Source organism: Schistocerca gregaria, chromosome 1, assembly GCF_023897955.1.
Source record: "Schistocerca gregaria isolate iqSchGreg1 chromosome 1, iqSchGreg1.2, whole genome shotgun sequence".
Taxonomy (NCBI): Eukaryota; Metazoa; Arthropoda; class Insecta; order Orthoptera; family Acrididae; genus Schistocerca; species Schistocerca gregaria.
The window spans coordinates 711,126,618-711,146,729 of record NC_064920.1 but is presented as its reverse complement, the minus strand read 5'-3'; the positions used below and the strand labels follow the sequence as shown (position 1 = coordinate 711,146,729).

At 38.1% G+C, this 20,112-nt stretch overlaps 1 protein-coding gene across 27 annotated transcripts in view; it reads right to left on the bottom strand.

Annotated features, from left to right (window-relative positions):
• The window catches only part of LOC126365838 (C-Jun-amino-terminal kinase-interacting protein 4), a 249,852-nt gene that overhangs the window by 180,011 nt on the left and 49,729 nt on the right, over positions 1-20,112 (bottom strand). For all 27 annotated transcript variants that reach the window (XM_050008650.1, XM_050008678.1, XM_050008553.1 and 24 more), the window contains one exon: positions 12,980-13,036. In XM_050008650.1, the coding sequence (XP_049864607.1) occupies positions 12,980-13,036 (57 nt within the window). The remainder of the gene's footprint in view (positions 1-12,979; positions 13,037-20,112) is intronic.

Sequence of the window (20,112 nt, the reverse complement as noted above, 5' to 3'; positions counted from 1 at the left end):
CACCGTTTTTATTTCTTGGGCGACGATGAGGCAGTTTTTGGGGTACAGGCAGTGATCTTAAGTCTGAAAAAAACTTTAACAAGTTGTCAGGCAGATGAGACGTTCTTGAAATTTCTTAAATGATAAAATCACACAAATAGCAAAGACACTTCATCCATTAAAGATGTTGAAATTGGATGTCCATCAAACATTTGAAGGTGGCTGGAGCATCACATAGTCCAAACTGTATAATTTCGATCCCCTAGAGGCCATCAGGAATTACAAAGGCAGTTTTTTTCCTGGCCAGCCTCCTCATTCTCGATAAGCTCATAGCCTGTCTTCACGTATATCGCTGACACACATTTTGCTCCTTTCAAACCATCTAAGACAGGCTGCTCCAGCTCAAAAGCTCAGCTGCAGGCAGCAGTGAACCGATGGGCAGTAGTGAGTAAATAGCATGCGCATGTGCGCGCAGTGTCACAGTTGGACAGGGCTGGGCAAGCAGCTGACATGCAGCACTGTGCACAAAGCACAGGCTAGGGAGGAGACCATGTACAAGGCAATGCAGGTGACTCATTATAATTAACAAAAAATGTTAATATAAGCCAAATGTGCAAACATTTTCTTTAAATGGACAGATAGAAAAATCTACTCAGCAAGTGGTGGCTTGGTGAGTAAATTTTATTTATGTGTCCAGTTCCATTATATTATCAATAATTGATTATTTTTGTTGTTATAAACACTTTGTTTAGTTTGAGACATACATTTTCATTTATTCACGATTAATGAAATATTGGGTGTCTGACCTCGAGTTGCCACAAGACACAGAATACTTTTAAGTGTTGGGTCGTGCAACTGGAACTTTTCTGCAAATTTTACTCTCTTCATTACAGAAAGCAATTGTTCAAAACCATGTGTTGAGCCAAACATAGATATGAAGTCAGCTGCATTCCTGTCTAATCTGGCAACTTATTCTGCAAGAAGATTGCAATATTGTATTAACAAATTTGTCGCACTCCAATATTTGTCCTTGAGCAGTGTGCTGTTTTGCAAAACTATTAGTTCTAGTTGCATTTCTGAAGGAACAGTATCTGGTATAACTGGAAATGTAGTGATAAACAGTTTTAACTCGTTTGATAGGCAATACATGTTCTGAAACTTTGCCTCAAAACTTTGACGAAATTGTACAATAACTTGTTGATAATTACCAAAACTTATTTCTTCAGTCAGTCAAAGATATGAACAACACAAAAAATTTAAGTTCCCACTACAAATTTGTCTTTCAAAAAGATGGTGTTTGTCCATGAACGCATTAATGTTGTTGCACATATCAACAATTACTAGATCCTTTCCTTGAAGTGACATATTTAAGCTGTTTCAGTGCCTTGTAATGTAAGTTACGAAGGCCAGGTTCACTTCCCACGACTTGGCACTGAGTGATAGTTGCCTCTCTATTTTCATTTCCATGAACAATGCAATTTATTCCCAAACTTTGAAAACTATATCAAGAGCTCTGCCTCTGCTAATCCACTGCACTGTGCATTGATAAGAAATATCATCATAGGATGCTTCCAAGACATGCAAAAAGCCTTTTAACTGGCTGTGGTTGACACCATGTCACCTTACAAAATTTATACACTTCACCATTATCTTCATGATGTCAGCACATTTCACACTTTCAGCACAAAGGGCTTCCTGGTTCAAAAAACAGTGTGTGCTTGATATTTCTTTCTGAAATTCTGTCTAAATTTTTCCCCTTCAAACGAGTTATGAAACCTTGCTGGCTCCCAACCATTTGTGATTTTGTGATGCACCATCTGCTGCCACAGAACACAGTGTGTCCCATGGCAAGCACGTTTCCCCCCCCCCCCCCCCCCCCAGACTCACAGATAACCTCAAGTATGTTGTTGTGGTTGTGTACACCATTGGTATCACTTCTAGCAGCTCCCCAAAAACTTGTAGTTCTGAATTAATGCCCCTCATAAATGTTGTAAGCTGAGCAACATCAGTGACATCTGTTGTTTTCAAGGGCTAATGAAATAGCTATAAAAGTCTGGCACTTCTGCTTTAGTTATTTTCCAGATTGGTGCCATATTGCGGATCTGATGAGATACCATTTGCTTGGAGAGGCAAACTCCTTCGAATTTCGTAATATGTGGTGGAGCTGGGCACTTGACAATGGCAAGCAGGCATGATTTCACCAAGGGACCCATTGAGAATGGTGCTCCAATAGTTGCAATGATGTGTGCAACTTTGCAGCTTACTCGAAGTGCTGCATCAGTTGAATATTTGTCAACATCAGCAATCTACTATAGTCACATAAAAAGTATGGAATAAATGAAATCAATACATATACAGAGCTTGTAGAAGAACTATGTATTCATTTTTTTATATTTATTTATTTTGTGTTACATTTACGAGTTGCTTAACTTCGCCCTTCAGTGTAACAATGAGTTGCTTTCTTGCATTACTGTCCAGCTCATTGTAATGCTTTGCATGGAGAGACATGTAGTGATGCTGTGTATTATACTTCTTCATCATATTCAGAACTTTATTATAACACACAAGGCACTGACACAACCCATCTTTCTCAACTAACAAAAACTGTTCTTCCCAACTTGGCAAAAATAGCAATGGGTTGTTTCTAGAACTAACTCATCACTAGATACTGTCATCGTTTTAACACACGGCCTAATTGTGTAACACTTATTTCACATTTAATTTGAAGCACTGTTGTTGTTCTAACCAACAGAGGTTTCTCGTGTGAAATTCAGCAGTGGACATAGCAATGAATGAGTTCTAGAACCAACCCATTGCCATTTTCGCCAAGTTGGGAAGAAGCAACTAAGTGACAGGAACTTAACACAACAGTGTGCATGCATGTTGAAATAGATCCTTGTGGGCAGCCTATCCCCTAGCGTTTCCTTGTTGGCCGAGCCCATGAGTACCTGAAAAAGCCCATGCCCCAAGGCGCTGACTCTGAACAGCCTGGTCTAGGATATCATCAATGTGCGGCAATAGACAGACATCTTTGTTCATGATTTTCTTAAGTTATCAACAGTCAACACAGAAATGTCACGTGTCATCCTTCTTCTTCAGAGGACCACAGAAGATGCCCAGAATGCTGAGGGTTCAATGACATCTTGCAGCATCCTTCCCACTTCCTACCCAATTAGCTGTCATTAGCCAGTGGCACTTTATAATAGTGCTGGCTAATGGATGGACGATCCCCAGTATCGATACAGTGGTTTACCACAAGTTGCTGAGTCTAACTTTCCTCCACTCTGGACTTTAAAGAGTCTGAAAATTGGTGCGTAACACCTATCACTCGCCAATGATGTTCCTCGGTCAGGCCCGATCCTACTGGCAGTTCAATTGCAGCTTTCTCACTGTGTTGCCTGTAATAGTAAGTAGAGCATGATACTTCAGCAACCACAGAATGCTGTCCCTATGGACATACCTTAGGGACGAGTTTAGGCTGCTTGTGACAATTAGCGATAAATGATTCTCCTTGATCACCTATAATGCTAATGACCATCGCTGCCATGTATATTTGCTTTTCGCAATCAACAAAAGCATCATAGTTTAACTGAGCATCTAGAGTTATGACTGGACCCTTGTCTCGGTGATGGCGGAATAACAGTGTCTTCAACAGCAAACAAACCACCCAGAGCAATCTTTGATGCCTGCAAGAAGTCCCATACAAGAATAACACCATAGATGTCCCATACGAGAACAACACCACAGCTGTCAAATACTCAACTTCTTTCACTGCACTAGAGCACATCCAGGACATCCACAGTGAAAACAGACCAATGTGTTGTCCTCCATCCTCCAAATGTCTACTTTTTCTGTGGGACATTTTACTTGGCAGAGGAGTTGGCTGCACCTGCATTGGTCCAATGTTGGGTTGTCATTTGATGGTGGTCACCTAAGTCCGATTTGGCCAAGGGCATTCTTCATAACACATTCGAGTGATGAACAAATTGGTGCCGAAGATGAAGCTCCCTCTCCTTCAACATTCTCTGCTGCGTCTTGACATATGGGGTCAATGTAAATGGTGGCTACCTTTTGTGTACTCAGTCTGACAGTTCTAGTTGGCATAAAATGCTGTCTCTGTCCTCTTGAAACTTGGTGTGTAAGAAAAGTGAGGTCATGGTGGTCTTTCACAACTGCCACAGATACCACATTTGGAAACAACCACACCTCCTATTTTCTGTTGTATTTCCTCGATACACTGCCACTACTTGATGATTGCTTCTGTTGTCATGATGTCCTTTACCAGTGGAGCTTGATACATGTCTTCTGGGATTCCTGGTACCTATCACATACTGTGGTGTATGACAGGCACCAGTAGGTGCTACACAGCAACACACTGAACAGGCTCTTCACATCATCAGGGGGATATGCTCTGAAGATGGTCGCATGGACCGAAACCAGTCACCAAAATTAAAAATAAATAATTTATTATGATCTGGACTGCTTTTTATTATTAAAAACTTTATTTCTGGAGGTGTAAGAGGCTGAGGCAGGAATGGACGGGGATGGTGATTGTTGGGGAAGAATAGTCTTTGTATGACCCACGACTATCATGTAGAAATACAATATAATGTTAACAATGGCCAGTATGGCAGCACACATATCATTAATATCAAAATGCAGAAACTTCCATGCATACCAATTAAATAAAAGGTCTGAAATTTTCCAGCAGTGATAACTGTTGCATGCAGAACATACACATTCAGAATAAACTTAAGATACTAAACATCAGTATTAAATTTAAAATGAAATCAAAAATTATACATATGTGAAAGATGTACCCCTCACAATAATGTTCGTATTAGAACCCAGCCAAACACACAGCATAAAATGCACAGATTGCACTTCCATAACCAGCAGATTCCGATTGAGGGTTAAACCATACACATATCAGAAGCAAGCATTATAAGCATCAAGGCAGTCAGATTGTAGGATGAAAGGGACAGGTCTCTGTGGATAAAAATTAGATGGAAACCATACAATAGAGCAGAAAAGAGAAACTAGAGAAATTAAAAAGGGTATTGTCAAAAGCCAAGTGATGAAATGGAACTCTTGGTTGGTAAGATCAGTGTTATAATGCGGGTGAAGGTGTTATTTTGACAAATTAGACACTGTTACAACCAACTGTTCTCTCAGAACTTAAAGAAGTCATGAAGACAAAAGTACATGATTAAAAATAAAGTAACGGCTGTAGGCTTGAAAAATGGGGTAAAGCACTTGGTTATACACAAAAACAAATGGCTATCCTGTGTAGAATGTCCTCTATTTCACCAAGAGTGCCAGGAACTGATGATGATGCTATGATTACATTACAGGAGTTAACTATCAGGGAACATTTCTATGAGAGACAGACAAACATCAGTAACCTAAGAAAAATATAAAACATCAGTAACCTAAGAAAAATATAAAACATCAGTAACCGAAGAAAAATATGAAACATCAGTAACCTACGAAAAATATGAAACACCAGTAACCTACGAACAATATGAAACACCAGTAACCTACAAACAATATGAAACATCAGTAACCTACAAACAATATGAAACATCAGTAACCTACAAACAATATGAAACATCAGTAACCTACAAACAAAATGAAACATCAGTAACCTACAAACAAAATGAAACATCAGTAACCTACAAACAAAATGAAACATCAGTAACCTACAAACAAAATGAAACATCAGTAACCTACAAACAAAATGAAACATCAGTAACCTACGAACAATATGAAACATCAGTAACCTACAAACAATATGAAACATCAGTAACCTACAAACAAAATGAAACATCAGTAACCTACAAACAAAATGAAACATCAGTAACCTACCAACAATATGAAACATCAGTAACCTACGAACAATATGAAACATCAGTAACCTACGAACAATATGAAACATCAGTAACCTACGAACAATATGAAACATCAGTAACCTACGAACAATATGAAACATCAGTAACCTACGAACAATATGAAACATCAGTAACCTACGAACAATATGAAACATCAGTAACCTACGAACAATATGAAACATCAGTAACCTACGAACAATATGAAACATCAGTAACCTACGAACAATATGAAACATCAGTAACCTACGAACAATATGAAACATCAGTAACCTACGAACAATATGAAACATCAGTATCTACGAACAATATAATTCATAAAGAGTGAACGAAGTAGAAATGAGAATATTAACAACAGAACTGATGACATGAAAAGATACCCGGACCAAGAAAAATATAATGCGAACTAAAAGACGAGGGAAGGATTTGTAAAATTTTGAATGAAATGTGAAGAACAAACCCATTAACAAGTGGAGGAAACAAAGACTGAATGATGACTGTAGAAGCATAGGGTATTACTTATCCAGGACTGTTACAAGTAAGTGACTGCTGTTGAAGTGTTTAAGCAGCCTTCAAAAAAACTTCTATTAAAACAAAATAAAAATTTATAAAACTGAGAAAAATGGTAATCTGCAAGAGAAATTTATTGCTAGAGTCAGATTTTTTCCATGCAAACACATGTTACATGCATATTCGCATGTTTTGGGCATTTGTGAAGTACATGCATATTTTGAAGATTTAATCGGCACAACTGAATGAATTTAGACATTCATAACGCACATTACATTTTTTGGCCTTAGGGCATACACTGCAATAAGCTGCATGTTTTATTGATGTTTTTCGTATGAATTACACCAAAAGTGCAGACATGAGCAATTTTGCAAATTTTACTGAAGTCCATAAGCTTCACAGTGAGCTCAACTGCCTCAGATCAGCTCGATAAACATTGGCAGAAGTCAATATACCTTGTACCAACAACATTAAATTTAAACAAAGGATCCTATTGTTAAACGATGCTGGCCCATATTCAATGAAGGCCAAGAAAGCAATTAAAACATTTTATCCTAGCTTAAAGCACACTGCATGTTTGACACATGCACTACATCATGTAGTTCAAACATTACGTCTATCTACGACAATATGAACAGGCAGAGGAAAATTCAGGATGGAACAATGACAATATTATGAAAAAGATCGTTCTATTCACCATATAGCAGAGATTCTGAGTGGCAAATAGGCACAATAAAAAGACCGTCAAGCAAGTAAGCTTTCGGCTAAAAAGACCTTCATTGGAACTAGGCAAAAAAACAAAATGCGCGCGCACACACACACACACACACACACACACACACACACACCAATCCGAGGCTAGAGTCTGGCCTTGGCAGCCAGAGACTGTGTGGTCATGTGTGTATAAGTTGTATTTGCATTGTGTGTGTGTGTGTGTGTGTGTGTGTGTGTGTGTGTGTGTGTGTGTGTGTGTGTGTGTGTCGAGGGATTTGGGGGGGGGGATGCGCATCCAATTCCATTGAAGGTCTTTATGGCTGAAAGCTTACTTGTTTGACAGTCTTTTTGTTGTGCCTATCTGCCACTCAGCATCTCCCCTATATGATGAGTAGCAACTATCCTTTCCATAATAATGATAATGTGAACATATTGATATCTTTAACAAACATGGTAAATACACACACAAAAAATACAGGTTTGATAATTCTGGCAGCATTATGTCATATTGTGACAAAGCAAGCTCGATTAATTTTACTTCCACTCTTATTTTGCCATCTGTCTCCTTAAGATTCAATTTTAACTAATTTACATTAATGTGCATGAATATAATCTGCATCTACATAAAAGAAAAAAAGTTGGCCTTGAGTCTTAAAGAATATAACACCAGATCTAATTTTGTGCTTAGGTTTTTTGTATGTAATTGATTTTATAATTTATTTTCACTATTCCTAGTTAGCATCTTTTGTTGTAGGGTGAAATCAGTAATTGTTTTGTAACTTAGATTCTATTGTTGACATATAAACAAATATAAATTCTGTACTAATTATAAACATTTGGGAGACGAAACAATAGCAATCTTTAAGTATTTATTTGGCGGTATTCGAAAACACGTGAGCAAAGTCAGCCCTTAATTAATTCCAAAGTAATTAACAGCTTTGTCGAAAGTATTGTTTGTGTAACAATATCTGTTAATTTCATCATTTAAGCAAATAATTTGGCTTAACCCTTGTAGTAGAAGAAACTGTTGAAAAGAAACAATTTTTTGATGTAGTCAGTAAATTTAATGAGTTACATTTCCATTTTTATTTCTGTAAATTTAACTTCGAACAAAGTGTAGTTTCAGCACCTATTATTGTGAGGATACATAAGGGCCCGATTTTTGGTCCCGTCAGTCCATGGCTGAGTTTCAGACGAGAAACAACAACTATGCTTCAAATTAACTATTACATAAGTGTTACACAATCAGGCCACATGTTGAAACAATGACAGTGTCTGTTTCCATACATACCTTTTTATTCTTCAAGAAATGTGAAGTATGGGGTTAGGTTTTTTTACTGCTCTTAGATGTTTAACAGTAAACTACTATAGCAGTATGTGGAGGTTTACCTGAAAACTATGAATGAGGCTTATCGAAAGTTAAACAACAGTGCACCGGCCATATTAAATGTGTGTATGGGAGGGTTGCTGAAAGTGAAAGTAAACAACTATGAAACTCAATGTGTACCTGTCAGCTACATCATTTACAGTAGACAGTACTGCACTTCCACCCCAATTTTTTCAGCCAGTACGTCAACACAGAGGACAATCAATGAAGAAATAAAGAAGGCAAACCTTCACAACATGCTGACTTTTTCGACCTTTTTTTCTGTTGAAGGTATTTTTAAAAGCAGTTCTCCATGTTGCCACATTTAGAGATATACTGCTGGGTTTAGCTTTGTCACCTTAACAAATTCTAATGAAATGGCGAACCTGGATAAATGCTGCCATCTTTTACTGTGATAAATTTGATAAGGGCTGTAAATTCAACTAAATACTTAGGGATTACAATCACAAATAACCTAAATTGGTACAATCACATAGATAATGTTGTGAGGAGAGCAAACCAAAGACTGCAATTCATCGTCAGAACACTTAGAAGGTGCAACAGGTCTACTAAAGAGACTGCTTACACCACACTTGTCCGCCGTATTCTGGAGTATTGCTGTGTGGGATCTGCATCAGGTGGGACTGACGAATGACATTGAGAAAGTTCAAAGAAAGGCAGCTCGTTTTGTACTATTGCTAAATAGGGGAGATAGTGCCACAGACATGATATGTGAATTGGAGTGGCATTCATTGAAACAAAGGCATTTTTCGTTGCGACAGCATCTCCTCATGAAATTTCAATTGCCAGTTTACTCCTCCAATAGCGAAAACATTGTTGACACCCACTTACATAGAGAGAAATGATCATCACGATAAAATACGAGAAATCAGGGCTTGCACAGAAAAATTTAAGTGCCCGTTTTTCCCCATGAGCCATTCGAGAGTGGAACAGTAGACAGACAGCTTGAAGGCGGTTCACTGAGCCCTCTGCCACGCACTTTATTGCGAATAGTAGAGTACTCGTGTAGATGTAGAAGTTAAATTGGTAAGAGACCATGAATTCCTGCCAGTTTATTGAACACGACATCTTTTTTGCTTCATTCTATTGGAATGCCTTGTTACAGGCCTCTAACTTTTTCTCCTTTTTTTCTGGGTTTGGGCCATAGACACTTTCAAAGCCATTAATGCACCTTGCATTAAAGATGCTGAAGTGGCATTCAAGAAGACAGATTTGAATCAAGACCCGATTTACGTCAAATCAAAATATGTGCATTTTCCTGCGGCAATAATGAATTGGAAATGCACAGGTATATTGTGGAATCTCTGAGAATTACTAAAGTAGCTGAAAAACTTAAAATGGTGAAGTGGGTGTTGCAGCTTTTATGATGAACAGGTATAAGATCAAATTCTAATTTTGAGTTCATGAAGATCGCAAAAAATATTTTGTGATGAAAATGTAAAACATTTTCGACTTGATTTGACTTTATCCAAACTACTTCACTTAGGTATGCACCTGTCACTACTTTTGACACAGAATGTTCATTTTCTGTGCACAAAAATGTTCTACCTGATAAATGCTTTTGCCCAAGTGAAGAAAATTTGGAGAAATTGATTGCTGTGTACTGTTTTAGAAAAAATTAGGCATAAACATAGAACTGAATTCAGATATCGCATATCTTTATTGTTTTACTGCCTCATTGTGCATGTTTAATGATATGATAGTGCACGAAGATCTTCATTCTACTGATCACTTTCTGTCTGAACAGCATTTAAACAGAATTGATACTCTTATTTTGCTTTTAAAACAAATTAGGTAGGCTGGAAAAAGTCAAAATGGTTACAAACACATACTGAAATAAATATGGTTGGTGTGACATTTTTCCTCTACACGTCGTATTTCAAAACAAGTTGAATAAGTCATCAGACTATGGCAGATCAAAAGTCCTACCTTAACACTTTAGGAAATGTACTGAACACCACATAAAGCTTTGAAATTCTAATTATATCAATCAAAACAATCAATTTTGGGCATAAAGTAAATGGACAGATAAAAAAAAAATCTACTCATCAAGCGGCACCAGAAAACACACACAAAAGTTTATAATTAGGCAAGCTTTCAGAGTGCCCTTCTTCAAGCAGAAGAGTTGAAGGGAAAGGAAGAGGGGTGAAGAAAAATTTACTTTTTTTCCTAGACCTCTACAGTCCTTTTCCTTCACCCCTCTTCCTTCACCTTCAAATCTTCTGAAGAAGAGCCACTGGCTCCAAAAGCTTGCCTAATTATAGTCTTTTATATGTGTGTTCTGCCGAGTACATTTTTTATCTATCCGATTACTTAATTATATCAATCACTTCATCTCACAGTTAACTGAAAAACTGGAATATAAAACTTCTTGGACAACAATTGTCTCAATCATGGAAGAAAGTAACAGCAGTAGTGTTGAAACATGGATAGGTGACACTGAATAAGCACCGATTCAATACACGGGCCACAGCAGCTTTGTATTACTTACTAGAGAAAAAAAAATCTTCACATGAACAAAGTATTGATCTGATCTAATAGGAAGTGCATTAAGCAGAAAGGTAGCTCACCAAAATTGATGGTTGACATGTGAATTATAGTTCATATATGGGAACAAGAATAATTTATGAAAGAATGGATAAGAAAATTGAGGATCTGTTATATGACAATCAGTTTGGCTTTAGGAAAAGTAAAGGCACAAAAGATGCAATTCTGATGCTGCAGTTGACACTGAAAGCAAGACTTTGGTAAAATCGAGACACATGCATCGGATTGTCAATGGATATGACAACCTAGAAAAAAGCATTTGACAATGTAAAATGGTTCAAAATGTATGAAATTCACAGGAAAATAGATGTAAGCTATGGGGAAAGATGAGTAATATACTGTACGTACATAAAAACATGAGGGAACACTAAAACTGGAAGTCCACAAAGGAAATGCTCATGCATTCTTTCATTGCTGTTCAACCTACATATTGAAGATGCACTGAAGGAAACAAAAGAATGGTTCACGAGTGGGATTAAAATTTAGGCTGAAACAATGTCAGTGACAAGATTTACTGATGACATTGCCATGGTCAGCAAAATGGAAGAATTCCACGACCTGTTGAACAGAATGAACAATCTAATGAGAACAGAATATGGATTAAGCAGGAATCAAAGAAAGATGAAAGTAATGAGGAGTAGCAAAAATGAGATTAGTGGCAAACTTGGCATAAAAACTGGGGATCACAAAGTAAGCTAAGTGAAGGCATTCTGCTACTGTAGAAGCAAAATAACTCTCAATTGACAAAGCAAGGACATAAAGAACAGACTAGCAAAGGCAAAGAGGGTATTCCTGGCCAAAAGAAATCTACTAATATCTAGCATCAACCACAATTTGAGTAAGAAATTTCTGAGAGCACAGCAGTGTACTGCAGTCAATCACAGACAGTGAGAAAACTGGGAAAGAAGAGATTTGAGAAGTGGTGCCACAAGAGGACACTGAAAATTAGGTAGACTGATAAAGAAATGAGAAGGTTCTCCACAAAATTAGCAATGATTGGAATGTGTGCAAAACAGACAAGAAGAAGGGGAAGGATGATAGGACATTGTTCCATGACACTTGAAAGAGCAGTAGAGGATCAACACTACAAGGGAAGACAGAGACAAATATATCCAACAAATACTTGAGGATGTTGGCTGCAAGTTTTACTCTGAGCTAAAGAGGCTGACACGGGAGAGGAGTCTGTTATTGGCTGCATATAACCAGTTAGATAACTGACAGAAGGAAAAAAAGAAGTTGGGAGCAAACAATGCACTGAATAACCAGATACTTGTAGGGGGACACTCTACTTCAGGGATTAATGGAGGCACTTCATATTTGAGTTATTAAAATCATTAATTGTAGATCATTAGTCTCATATTAGTTTGTCATAAAAACCCGTGTGTCAAATTCAACATCAGTCGAGTAGGAGGAAGTGAAAGGGCATTTTGCACTAATGTGTATGTTATACAAGACTGCATAACCCAGTATGCTGGATGTTGAGCTCTAAATGGGTTGATAGCTAGTGTAAAATATCCATGCCATGATTACTGATGTCACTAAAATTTTGTAAAATTTGTAGTATAACACTAATAAGGAATTTATAAAAAAGTAATATGATGAAATTGTTCATCAACTGATTCATGAATATGTATTATACAAGAGTACTTAGATCCTATCACAGCTCTGGAAGACACACATTTCAAAAGTTTGTTCAGTACACACTTTTCTGTATTCTGGCAACTTCACAATAAGATTCCACCTCCTAAAAAGCTGTGATGGCAAGCCCTTGTGGATCTTGACAAGTTCCATAATCTATTTACATATTTAAAACATATGTCTCACTTATCACACTCACTCATTACTTGGTAAACAAATTTAACACTTTATGGCCAAGAGGTAAATTTATTATTCTTGCATTCTCATATCACAATATCCAATATTACAAGCAGAAAAAAGACAAACATTTACTGACCTCGTAAGCTCATCCACCTTCACAATTAAATCATCCTTCACAATATTAAGTGCATTCCTGAAAAAGAAAAGAGAAATGACATTTATGGGGATATAGATAACACTGATACACCTCATGGATGATCAGACACAGGAATTTATCACTTTTTAACAGATTTTTGCCAATTTCTATTTTCCCACTCCAAATTTTTGCTAAGTAAGCTGAACTTTCTTACCCGTTTGTAAAAGTGACTGTCTGTAGCAAAGCACCCAGTTTGTAATGAATGTTGGTGTCTAATTAATTCTCACCTTTTGTGCATTTCACATACCGTGTGTAGCTATTCTCACATGCACACAAAAACTGCAGTACAAATGGATTAAAAATGGGTGTCACTATTTTTTATTTACTGTGGAAAAATCTTAGTTATAACAAAACATAGAACTATCTCAAAACACACTCCTTAAATTAAGAAAAATAATAATTGTTTTCTCTGTGATTACCATTACATCCAAGGACTTTCTATATAAATATAGTAATTTAAAATAATTAGACAGCAGCAGCACCAGTTGCATAATGCTTTATTGGTACTATGGTTTGTGGCTAATGATTACTATCACAGCATTCCATGAAATGTTCTACCTGTATTAGAAATGTGATAATCACTCCTTAAGAAAATGTGACAGTTCAGCCACTAAAGGCTGTAGGAGGAAAACATGCAGTGTTTTCAGAACAAATTCCTGAAATGATGACTGATGACTTGGTTCTTATGATGAGCCATGAAGCTCATTTTCACTTATCTGGCTTTGTTAACAATCAAACTTCTGCTACTGGGCAGATAAAACCCCTGAGTACATGCATGGTTGAGATGTGGGGAATATGTGGGCCAAGCAATGTTGCCATCTTGAGAAATCAGGTGACTACGGAATTTAATCCTCAAAGAATTATTCACAAAGTTAGCTGTGTGAACACTTACCCCATGTTGCTGGAACCACATTCAGTTGCAACAAATTTTCAAGCATTGATAGATATGTTCTGCAGTCAACATCAGTTTGTCCACCAGTTCCCTCAAACAAGTATGACCCAATGACACACATCTTCATATCATCACACCAAGTGTGGTATTACAGACAGTGAAGAGCCATACCAATTGTCATAGATGTAGCCATAAAAATCTTTAGTACTTCTTTATTAATTATTTATTTTAAAAAAACTATTTTATCCCTTTAGTGGCTGAATTTCCAAAAATGCTGAAACACCAATTTTTTATTTTTTGACAGAGAAACCAGATACCAGTTTTTGTATTTCTAGTTTCAAAATTCTCTTAATAGTGACATATTTTCAAAAAGCCTTTCATTCCCTATTTCATCCCCTTAGGCCTGGAATTTCAAACAATTCCTTCTTAAATGAAGCAAGTTTCTGTAATTAGCGGTATGGGCTGCGTGATGATGAGTCAGTCAGTCAGTACATTGACATTATACACAGCTATCATACAAAATGCTGGAACACTACATTTAAATAATTAATGGAAAATCTCATATAAAGATGTGAAACAATTACTAACAAAGAGATAGAGGGGCTGGCCAGTACTTACCTCAGCTCAGTACAGCCGATAGAGACACAAAAAACAACCGAAAATTTAAGCTCCTAGCTTTCGGAATAAATGTTCCTTCATCAGGGAGGAGAGAGGGGAAAGAAAGGGAAGAAGGGAAAGTGGATTTAGTTACTCACAACCCAGGTTATGAAGCAACAGGGAAAGGAAAAGGAAAAGCTACCTTCCCTGTTTTCCTTTCCCTGTTGCTTCATAACCTGGGTTGTGAGTAACTAAATCCACTTTCCCTTCTTCCCTTTCTTTCCCCTCTCTCCTCCCTGATGAAGGAACATTTATTCCGAAAGCTAGGAGCTTAAATTTTCGGTTGTTTTTTGTGTCTCTATCGGCTGTACTGAGCTGAGGAACACTACATTTGTTTATTTTATGGTATATGTGGAAGGAACACAAAACAAACCATCAAACTTTACAGCTAAAGGTAACTTAACCGAACACACACACACACACACACACACACACACACACACACACACACACAATTGTGCCGACCCACCATTCAATACCAGGACTGCAATTCAGCAGGCAGACTGGGGTACAGAAGAAGGAAATAGGTGGGAAGCAGGAGGGGGTTTGAGGAAGGAGTTCAGACTGCTCAAAGGTAGACAACAGCAATGCAGCAAGAAAAGGCAGCAGGTTCACAGGATAGTAATGTGACACATGGGATAGTAATGCCACACAGAGGTACAGGAGTCTGCAAGTTAGTATGGTGCACAACGAAAAGGATGTGGACTGGGAGGAGACGACATGAAACAGGAAGTGAAGAATGTTGGGTAGAGAGTGTGGGTGCATTGAGTTAGCACATACTGAGGCCTGGAGGATTACAGGAATGAAGACTGTTTTGCAAAGACTATTCCCATCTGTAGAGTTCAGGAAAGCTCACACTGGGGGCATGGGGAGGCAGGGGTCATCCAGATGACATTGATTGTAAAGAGCCCTTGAATTTGAGCACACTGTGCTCAGTTGCATGTTCCACCATTGGCTAGGCTACTCTGTTCTTCATCATAGTTTTGTGGTGGTTGGTAGTCAAGTCCATACAAAATGCTGTGCAGAAACTGCAGCAAATATGATGTATGACATGGCTGCTTTCACATGTGACCAGGATGTTGCATAGGTTTGGCAAGCAGTGGAACACTAATGCAAATGGTGTGGGAAGGATTGTGAATAGGACATTCCTCAGAACTACCATGTGCTATGCTAACTCACTGGCTCCAGTGCCCAAATGTCACATTCCTATCCTGTACACCACAATTAAAAACAGTGCTTCCATGAAAGAGATTACCATATTCACTCGAATCTAAGCCACACCTGAAAAATGACTCGAAATCAAGGAAAAAAAATTTTCCCGAATCTAAGCTGCACCTGAAATTTGCGACTCGAAATTCAAGGGGAGAGAAAAATTATAGGCCGCATCTCCAAATCAAAACAAAGTTGGTCTATTGTAATATGACACACAATTTAGGTCGAATGAATGACGATACAGCTACAGTAGTTTGGTTCGAGTCGTAAGCTTAGCAGTTATGCTTTACCACGTAGCCATTGCTATGCGTCACGCGCTCCATCAGTATTTATACGGGTACATCTACATCTACTTCTACATCTACATCCATACTCCGCAAGCCACCTGACGGTGTGTGGCGGAGGGTACCCTAAGTACCTCTATCGGTTCTCCCTTCTATTCCAGTCTCGTATTGTTCGTGGAAAGAAGGATTGTCGGTATGCTTCTGTGTGAGCTCTAATCGCTGATTTTATCCTCATGGTCTCTTCGCGAGGTATACGTAGGAGGAAGCAATATAGTGCTTGACACTTCGGTGAAGGTATGTTCTCAAAACTTTAACAGAAGCCCGTACCGAGCTACTGAGCGTCTCTCCTGCAGAGTCTTCCACTGGAGTTTATCTATCATCTCTGTAACGCTTTCGCGATTACTAAATGATCCTGTAACGAAGCGCGTTGCTCTCCGTTGGATCTTCTCTCTCTCTTCTATCAACCCTATCTGGTACGGATCCCACACTGCTGAGCAGTATTCAAGCAATGGGCGAACAAGCGTACTGTAACCTACTTCCTTTGTTTTCGGATTGCATTTCCTTAGGGTTCTTCCAAAGAATCTCAGTCTGGCATCTGCTTTACCGATGATCAACTTTATATGATCATTCCATTTTAAATCACTCCTAATGCATACTCCCAGATAATTTATGGAATTAACTGCTTCCAGCTGCTGACCTGCTATTTTGTAGCTAAATGATAAGGTATCTATCTTTTTATGTATTCGCAGCACATTACACTTGTCTACATTGAGATTCAATTAACATTCCCTGCGCTATGCGTCAATTCGCTGCAGATCCTCCTGCATTTCAGTACAATTTTCCATTGTTACAACCTCTCGATACACCACAGCATCATCTGCAAAAAGCCTTAGTGAACTTCCGATGTCATCCACCAGGTCATTTTTGTATATTGTGAATAGCAAAAGGTCCTATGACACTCCCCTGTGGCACACCTGAAATCACTCTTACTTCGGAAGACTTCTCTCCATTGAGAGTGACATGCTGCGTTCTGTTCTCTAGGAACTCCTCAATCCAATCACACAATTGGTCTGATACTCCATATCCTCTTACTTTGTTTATTAAACGACTGTGGGGAACTGTACCAAATGCCTTGCGGAAGTCAAGAAACACGGCATCTACCTGTGAACCCGTGTCTATGGCCCTCTGAGTCTTGTGGACGAATAGCGCAAGCTGGGTTTCACATGACTGTCTTTTTCAAAACCCATGCTGATTCCTACAGAGTAGATTTCTAGTCTCCAGAAAAGATATTATACTCTAACATAATAAGTGTTCCAAAATCCTACAACTGATCGACGTTAGAGATATACAGGTCTATAGTTCTGCACATCTGTTTGACGTCCCTTCTTGAAAAGGGGATGACCTGTGCCCTTTTCCAATCCTTTGGAACGCTACGCTCTTCTAGAGACCTACGATACACCGCTGCAAGAAGGGGGCAAGTTCTTTCGCGTACTCTGTGTAAAATCGAACTGGTATCCCATCAGGTCCAGCGGCCTTTCGTCTTTTGAGAGGTTTTAATTGTATCTCTATCCCTCTGTTGTCTATTTCGATATCTACCATTTTGTCATCTGTGCGAGTATCTAGAGAAGGAACTACAGTGCAGTCTTCCTCTGTGAAACAGCTTTGGAAAAAGACATTTAGTATTTCAGCCTTTAATCTGTCATCCTCTGTTTCAGTACCATTTTGGTCACAGAGTGTCCGGACATTTTGTTTTGATTCACCTACCGCTTTGACATAGGACCAAAATTTCTTAGGATTTTCTGCCAAGTCAGTACATAGAACTTTACTTTCGAATTCATTGAAATCCTCTCGCATAGCCCTCCTCACATTACATTTCGCTTCGCGTAATTTTTGTTTGTCTGCAAGGCTTTGACTATGTTTATGTTTGCTATGAAGTTCCCTTTGCTTCCGCAGCAGTTTTCTAACTCGGTTGTTGTATCACGGTGGCTCCTTTCCATCTCTTACAATCTTGCTTGGCATATACTCATCTAACGCATATTGTACTATGGTTTTGAACTTTGTCCACTGATCCTCAACACTATCTGTACTCGAGACAAAACTTGTGTGTTGAGCTGTCAGGAACTCTGTAATCTGCTTTTTATCACTTTTGTTACACAGAAAAATCTTCCTACCTTTTTTAATATTTCTATTTACGGCTGAAATCATCAATGCAGTAACAGCTTTATGATCGCTTATTCCCTGTTCTGCATTAACTGTTTCAAATAGTTCGGGTCTGTTTGTCACCAGAAGATCTAATATGTTATCGCCACGAGTCGGTTCTCTGCCTATCTGCTCAAGATAGTTTTCAGATAAAGCACCCTTCCTTTTCCACGTGCTTCGTCTGGTTTGAATTGATTGCTTATTTTTCTTTCATCTGATAAGCACAGTTTCCTTTGTTATAGGTGTTTACGTCACTCTAAGCTGAAAATGCATTACTGTAATGTGTCATGCATTGTTTCTCGCATTCTGATAGTGAGTGTTTATGGCCTGTCACCACTCGCGGCATGGATTTCTTTTGTGTGCGCTACCGCCGCTTACAGTTAAAAAGAAAAAGGCAAGAAACTGATATTTGTTGTTACTTACACTGCTGCTTTCTTTGATAATGATCAACAAGAACCAAATAATAGACTGCGTATGTTAGAAGATGTTCTGAATGAGAGTTTAGCGAAATTTTTTCTCCATTTGAAAATCTTTATGGCGCCTCTTTAGTACATTACATCCTACACAGAAATCAGATTCATCTTATATTTAAAAATGTAGTGAATTGCCATGCTTCATTTCTGACTGTATCACTATTGAGCATAATAATAATACGAATATAAACATGACATGGTATGTATATTCTTCCGCGTTTGCTGTTGTCTCACTCTAGTTTCGTAGTTTATTAGGCAGACAGGATTTAAATGAGATAGCAGCAAACATGAAACAATACATGGCAAAATGTTTATATGCGTATTATTCTTATGGTGATGAGAATACTGCATGTGATTCACAATTTATAAAAGTTCCTATTAGCAACCATCTATTCTCACAGATAAGAAAAAATTCAGAACGTAGAGTTGGCCATATTTACAAACATCCCAAACAGTCTTGCCAGTCGGATTTTCATAGCACATTGAAATGCTGCTACATTCGAAGATGAACAATATGGAATTTGTATTTACTTTGTTGGATAATGTATGAAAATGCACTGGTCGAAACTCGGGGCGGAGAAAATAGCTCATCTCCCACCTTTTTTTTTTTTTTTTTTTTTTTAAGTTATTTACTGACGCAGAAGTTTTGGCGCCAGAATTTATCTTTGTGCCTACAAAGCATGCCTGTGAAGCGCTACATATATTCGATGGCAGAAGTAAGTTGTGGTGGCACCCACCAACTTTTTTCAGAATTTCCGCTTGCTTTGCACTCGATTCTAAGCCACAGGCGGTTTTTTGGATTACAAAAACCGGAAAACAAGTGCGCCTTAGATTCGAGTAAATATGATACTGTCCTTTCAGCAGATAACAGCACATGTGTAAACAAGGGGTTGGGTTGTTTCGGGAAGGAGACCAGACAGTGAGGTCATCAATCTTATCAGATTATGGAAGGACAGGGAAGGAAGTCAGCCGTGCCCTTTCAAAGGAACCATCCCAGCATTTTCCTGGAGCTGTAAACCAAGGACTAAAAATACTACACAGCTCGCATTTACTTTGTAATAGCTAAGAAACATACATATAACAAAAATGAATTATTCATTTTGCAAAATATTGACCTCCGATAAAGACCTCTTTGTTTGAGCTAATTGTATCTAATGTTAATACATGCAGTTAACCCACTAGGATTTCTATTGTCTTATGTACCTAAGATACTGCTTTGTTGGGTTCAAATTAATGACGTAAGTAAAATAGAAAGAAACTTCCACATGGGAAAAATATATTAAAAACAAAGATTCCAAGACTTACCAAGCAGGAAAGCGCCGGTGGACAGGCACAATAAAATAACACACACACACA